The 6,864-nt window shown below is 41.8% G+C and overlaps 1 protein-coding gene across 1 annotated transcript; it reads left to right on the top strand.

The window, feature by feature from the left end:
- Positions 1-5,232: 5,232 nt before the first annotated feature.
- LOC103636824 (succinate dehydrogenase [ubiquinone] flavoprotein subunit 1, mitochondrial) lies at positions 5,233-5,731 on the top strand. Its single transcript, XM_020542633.2, has 2 exons — positions 5,233-5,378; positions 5,467-5,731. Exons 1-2 carry the CDS (start codon positions 5,252-5,254, stop codon positions 5,688-5,690), a joined length of 351 nt encoding a protein of 116 aa, XP_020398222.1. The 5' UTR covers positions 5,233-5,251; the 3' UTR covers positions 5,691-5,731.
- Positions 5,732-6,864: the final 1,133 nt, after the last annotated feature.

Here is a 6,864-nt window from a genome sequence, read left to right on the forward strand (position 1 = left end):
GTAAAAAGAAAACACTCAGCAAAGAAATTATTTGTCGAGTGCCAAAAAGAAAACACTTGACAAAAAAAGCTCTTTGTTGAGTATCATAAAAAACACTCGATAAAGAAGCTCTTTGCCGATCGGTAAAAAATACACTCGGCAAAAAGCTTCTTTGCTTACTTGGCACTCGGTAAAAAGACTCGTTTTCTGGTAGTGTGAGATTTATGAGGCCTCTTCCAATCCATTGCGAATTTTTGTGTCACGAAAAATTCTCTCTATATATATCTCTACTACTCTTAAGAATAGAACGTAGGCGTCCACATTGGGTGGTTCTGCCCTCCCTCACCATCCCTCCGCTCCGCTCTCGGACGGTGGTCGCGCTTTCGTTGCCACAATCAACGGTCTCATTCCTCCATTCCCCTCTCCCAGATCCAGTGCTCATTCCCACGCTGAAGTCCTCGCCCGCCCCGAAATCCTCCTCCACCACGCCCTTCCATCGACGACGACCTACCCACGCGCCGCCGCACGCCCCAGTCTTCGTCGCCCTAATCGCGCCCTTCCATCGACGATGGACTACCGAAGCGCCGCGCCAAAATCCTCCCCCTGCGCGCCCTCACCTGCACCCCCGCTCGCAATGCCCCTGCCCGCCTCCCCGCCATGGAAGCCATCTCCGCAACCGTCGTGAGATCCCCGCCCTTCCCCCGAAACCCCGCTTCGCGCACCTCCCTGAGCCCCGCCATGTCATCCCTGCCCTGTCTCCTTCCTCCTCCCACTCCGACGCACACGAGGAAGTCGTTAACCAGCGCCGGCTAGAGGTCCACGCTCGCTCCCTAGAGATTGCTCCCTCCCCGAGGAGCTGAAGGCAGCGGCGTCACGGGGGCTACGGTAGGAGCTCGACGCCGAGCGGGCCTCCGCGGAGACGACAGCCAGATCCGTCTCGACCCTCTTCGCCTTATTCGAGCTCCTCGCGCTCTCGACCTTCTCCAAGGTACGCACTCCACCCTTCAGCGTCCTGCTTTGTTACACCGGGACCCACTATTGGACTTGGGTTAGGGTTTCTTCATTCGCTTGTTTTCGTGTCGATTAGGTGGCATGCAGCATGATGCCGCCCAAATAGAAGGCGTGCGGCCGCACCGGTTCGGTGGAGGAGGATGCGGGGGTGACGACGGGGGCCACCTCCCACTAGGCTCTCTTCGCCTTCTCTGAGCTCCCTCCGGTCAGTATTTTCAAGGACCAAATTGACACGAATGCAGACTTGTGGTAGAGTAATCATTGATAAATAACTAGCAGTGTTGGTGATTGGTGACTCGTGAAGCCACAATCTACTGAAGTTCTTGAACATTTTAGTAATGCAAAGAACATTCTAGAAACATTTTTGTCATTATGAAAGAAAAAAATAACAAGGTGGACTGTTGCGTCATTCCAGACATACACAACTGCCTTCATCTAATGAACCATAAGGTCTGCTTAGTGTTTATTGTAAGCAGCCCACCTCATCAGGAAAAGGGATTCATTAGAAAATGATTGCACGTTGAAGTTGGCCGAGTCAAGTGCTGAATTCGACCTAGACATTCATCTCTTCAGGTTATGACTCGAGTACACTATTGAACTCACATCCGTCTAAACTAAATTTTAAAATAATACATGACTGGCATACCTGAATACTTGATGCTGATGAAGAACTATCTGATATTTGATACACAGTTCTAATATCTTATTTATTGTTCAGGTTATGACCCCCTGTTTCCCCAGTTAGTCATGGATGATTATTTATAATCATTTTGTATCCTGAAGTATTGCAATTTCAGTACTGTAACATGGAATTGGTGAAGTTCCTTGGGGTCAAGTAATCATAGGACTGTTTATATTATTCATATTGATTAAATTTTTATCATCGGTTCTCTTTGTTTGTTGTATTATCTTGTGTCATTAAATTTTAGGAAATCCAGCAATGAGCAAAGTATGTGTCCTTGAGAGACTTGCACACCAAAATAACACACTGGTTTAGGTAGAGTGTGTTGACTCTTGACTGTAAACAAGATATATGTTTCAAGTTAGCTGTTAGATAGTACAACTGCAGCCAACCATAGCTTGCCTGCTATCGGCTTGTCCGAACCATTGGGGGGCTTACAATAAGTTCAAATAAGAACAAGAACTGAAACGTGAGGAGTGGTTAGAGACTCTAAAGAAGCTGTCTGTGATGAAGACCAAGTGTGGTAAAGGTGCTTCAGCTACGTGCCTCTATTAGAGCATAATAGAGAGACACCTTTTTAGACCTGGTACATTTTCAGGAAGAAACAGAGCATTCTGTTCACGAGAAAGAGCTTGATTAGTATAGATGCACAAGATATCAGGATGTCGAGGTAAGGGCTGTAATTTGTGTGATCGTTTTATCACTCTTTTTATCAAATTGTTACATCCAGAGTCATCACTATACTCTAAAACAGCCTGAACAATAGAGTGTTTTCGCTTACACAATTACAAGTGTACTACGAGTCATAAATAGTTGTGAAAGTGCCTGAATGTACTTCCAAATTAGTATAATGGATGTTTAGCATATTATATAAGTTTCTGACTTACATGTCATTGCAAGCTGAAATAACGAACAAAGCCTCAATCTCTCTGCTAAGTCATGACGCGTTAAAAGCTTGTTTTTTGCACAATAGCCACAAAACCACATGAGAACCGTATATTGCTTGTTGTTTATACATGTGAATATATAAAATATATGATGAATGTGTTACTAGAAATTTCTTATTGTTTTTAGTAGCATATAGTGGTGGGTTTCGAAGAACAATCTGGTTTTATGGATCCAGCTCAATAGAATTAGGATCAGATGGATTGCGGTACGAAATGGGGTTCACACTTCATATAACTATTTTTTGGTGTTCATATAACTATTCATTATGCGTAATTTGCTTGGTACTTGCACATGATTCTGTCAAATTGTCTGTTACATGGCTTATAGGTTTTGGCCCCAGTTCATTGATTTGCTTGCCGGTACCGCTTTTGACCATCCAATGCAGTGTTCTCAAGGTCCAAAGTACGTGGACCTTTAGTTGGTGTAATCAGAAGCAATATCCAAGATAGAAGTTGTTCTGAATGCAAAGCTGCAGCACAGAAACCTCGTTCGACTTATTGGATGGTGCATCGACAGAGATGAGAAGTTGTTGGTTTACAAATACTTACCAAACAGAAGCTTGGATTCTGTTATCTTTGGTATGTCTCCAAATTATATCTTCATGATTAATTTTCCAGGAAAAAACATCATCCTTTTCCGCAAATAGAAAAGATGTGACATGTTTACTTAGGAAATTGCTTATTACTTTAGATGCTGCAAGGCAACATCTCCTCTGTTGGCCAACACATATCAAGATAATCAAAGGAGTGTCTAGAGGGCTTCTCTATTTTCACCATGATTCAAGGTTGACTGTAATTCATAGAGATCTTAAGACGAGCAACATACTATTGGACGCGGATATGAACCCCAACATATCAGATTTTGCCATGGCAAGCATCTTTTGTGCAAACCGAAATGAAGCAATTACAAATCGAGTCGTTGGGACATAGTGAGTAATCATAGCATTGACTCTGATCTTAAAGTTAATTCTATTTCCTTTGTATACCTAATAACTTAGATCTTAAAGTGAGTAATCGTAGCCTTGACTATGATCTTAAACCAGCGAGGGGTAGTTGTGTCGTCCATGGTTGCTGTCAGCCCCAAAGATTGGCCTGAAGGTAAGGCCCAAGATGAGACTTGCTGGTCAGATCAAGAGTTCTACAGGAGCATTGAGGGAACCTGTGCAGAACTTGCTGCGGGTGTTACCTATCGTCTACCGATACATGACGAGCAGCAGCTCAACAGTGTGCGACAATGTAAATGGGTACTTTCCTGTGTCTTCCTATGCCATCATTATCGACTTCTCTTTGTCATTTTATTACTACTCATGTTCATGTAGACCAATGTTAATCCTTTTTTATGTTGCGGACAAGTAGTGATTGTGATGTAAAGCCAATGGTTAGACTCTTAAGTCAATATTCTATTGGTAAAACACTTTAATCAAGCGTCTGCTAAGAACAAGCCATCCTGATTTTTATATCTATCTGATGTACCTTCTATTGTTTCCCAAGTTTGTTCGAGTAACATGTTGACTGACAGTTTATGGTCTGTTTTTTGCATGTGCACATACTGGACTAGAGCCGACAACAGACATATTTGTTGACTGATAGTTTATGCTGCTGCTTGTCATATACATGTTTCCTAAGGTTTTTGCGACAGATAGATTTTGTGATGGTTATCTTGTCTTTAGTCTTTACAGCCCACTAGCTACCAACAACGTCCTGAAAAGATCACGCGCGAGCGCGAGTAGACATCGGATTTTCCTGGTGCTATATCTCGATTAGTGCACAAAAATAAGGATGTGTCCGCTTTCTTTCTCTATTTTACTATTCTTGTGTGGTTTGTCTTTACTTAATTCTGGTGGTATTATCTTATCTAAATGACGTTTTATCCTCTCTCTCTCTCTCAAAAGGACAGGTGGGCCATGGCCAACTTGCACTACATCTGAACGATTGGCCTTTTTCTGTAGAACTCGGGCACACAGTGCTTGCCTCATCGTTAACTCTTCCTTGCTGTGCTTAGCTTAGGTAGTTCGTTTGTTTGTGAACAATTAGTCCCGTGGTAGTCAAGGTTTTCTTACCAGAATTTGTGTCATGTTCTCATTGTGTCACCAGGTTCTCGTGGTGAAGGTGGTATCCTTAGAAATAGTGAAGGTGAACAGTTCATGGAACGATATGCTCCTACTGCAAAAGATCTTGCTTCTCGTGATGTTGTTTCAAGATCAATGACAATGGAAATTAGAGAAGGACGTGGTGTAGGTATGTATTCGTGCTAGGTGCCTGTCTTTTTTCTTCCTATGTTTGGAACTTATCTTTTGATCTGATTACTACAGGGCCATTGAAGGACCACATTTATTTTCATCTGAACCATCTGCCACCTGAGGTTCTCAAAGAAAGGCTCCCTGGTATTTCTGAAATTGCTGCTATTTTTGCTGGTGTTGACGTCACCAAGGAGCCCATTCCAGTTTTGCCTACTGTGCACTACAATATGGGTGGTATCCCAATGAACTACCATGGGGAGGTTTGTATTGAGCATGTAGTAAACAAATATGGGTCAAAACCTGTGTATTGTAATAGAAATATATTCTGCTATTCTGCATAACAGGTAGTGGATATTAAGGGTGATAATCCAGATGTTGTTATCCCTGGTCTAATGGCTGCTGGTGAAGCAGCCTATGCATCTGTCCATGGTGCAAATAGGCTAGGCGCAAATTCACTTCTTGACATAGTTGTTTTTGGCAGAGCTTGTGCAAACAGGGTAGCAGATATTTCTAAACCAAGTAGGTTCCTTATATTTACTTGGTGGTTTGTTTCCTTTTGCTCTTCCTACGCTCCTAATATCCATGTTGCACTCTGATTCTGTTATAGGTGAGAAGCAGAAACCTCTGGAAAAAGATGCTGGAGAGAAGACCATAGCCTGGTTGGACAAGCTGAGGAATGCGAATGGGTCATTGCCAACTTCCGAGATCCGTCTCAACATGCAACGTGTTATGCAAAATAATGCTGTTGTGTTCCGTACACAAGAAACACTTGAAGAAGGTATTGCTGGTGCTCTTTGTGTAGTTCCTTTTACTACTATTATGAGCACTTGAAGAGCCTTATCTTGCGCTGGTTGTTCGATTACGTGCAAGCCTACCTCTAGAACAAACTTTTAGTGTTCTTTTAGAGTTGCTCTTATATAATCTAGAGGTTAAAGAAAGAGGGCCTTATTCATTAGATTCCATTTACATACCCCCGGCCCTCTAGATTTGTTCTGCTAGAGCCTAGAGGTTGTTTGAATCTTGGATCAACGGCACATCTGATTCGTTTCAGCTAGAGGGTGTTTGAGATCTTGGATCAACTACACGTCATCTCAATAATGTGATATTTGTAAACTAATTTTCCTCTGAAGTTGTAACCTATCTATGTTTCTTTGTAAATACATTTTATATTTGTTTATAATTGATTGGACCAATACTTATTTCTCACAGATGTAAACGTTTGTATAGAAACGACAATACCAATATCAAATATACCTGTTTGCACAAATGCACATCCTTCACAAGTAGCATGTCTGTATGGATCTCCTTTGCTTTCATAATTTGTTACCGTCTGATTTAAAGTGTAGAACTTATACTATATCAATAGAAACCGAAACAACGCACGAGCACTTAACTGTCATCAAAGAATTGAGATGGGCAGTAGCAGATGAAAGGTACAACCAATGCCACAGTTACCAACTCATCGTAATTTTTAGTGTACTCTGAATCACAGCAATAATCTTAATTTGTGTGATGTGCTTTTTCTTCTTTTTTTTCAAAATTTGGTGATGTACAAGCAGGGCATGGTGTCAAATTATGAATTGTTTGCACACATCAATTCATTAACAAATATTGTTTGTGCATTACACTAGCATCACAATTGTTGGGAATCAAGGCGTGTTTGATTGATGTGTGGTCGTGCCCTGCTGAAGTGTTTGGTCAGCCAAATCTCACCGACCAAACGTCCGTAAAGTGAACTGTACTTTGGCTTGGTAGGTTGGGCAAGCCCAAATATGGCCGGAATCCAAGCCTCATCAGTTTTTTTTATCAATGACCAAATATTTGGCTCTATTAATATATTTTATTATAACATGTTAACGACTTAACATAACATGTTGATTCCGTAACAACGTACGGGCATACACCTAGTAGTACCATATGCTGATTGAAGTTAAAACATGCATGCATGCAATGCAAGATAAAGATTGAAAAGTAGACAACGGTGGGATCCCAAGAATCTTTGAGT

This window comes from Zea mays, chromosome 8 (assembly GCF_902167145.1).
Source record: "Zea mays cultivar B73 chromosome 8, Zm-B73-REFERENCE-NAM-5.0, whole genome shotgun sequence".
NCBI classification, from domain to species: domain Eukaryota; kingdom Viridiplantae; phylum Streptophyta; class Magnoliopsida; order Poales; family Poaceae; genus Zea; species Zea mays.

Coding starts and splice junctions, on each gene's coding strand:
- LOC103636824 (XM_020542633.2), top strand. CDS start 5,252: ATGGCTGCTGGTGAAGCAGCCTATGCATCTGTCCATGGTGCAAATAGG. Junction 5,379..5,466: donor AGCAGATATTTCTAAACCAA/GTAGGTTCCTTA, acceptor ATTCTGTTATAG/GTGAGAAGCAGAAACCTCTG.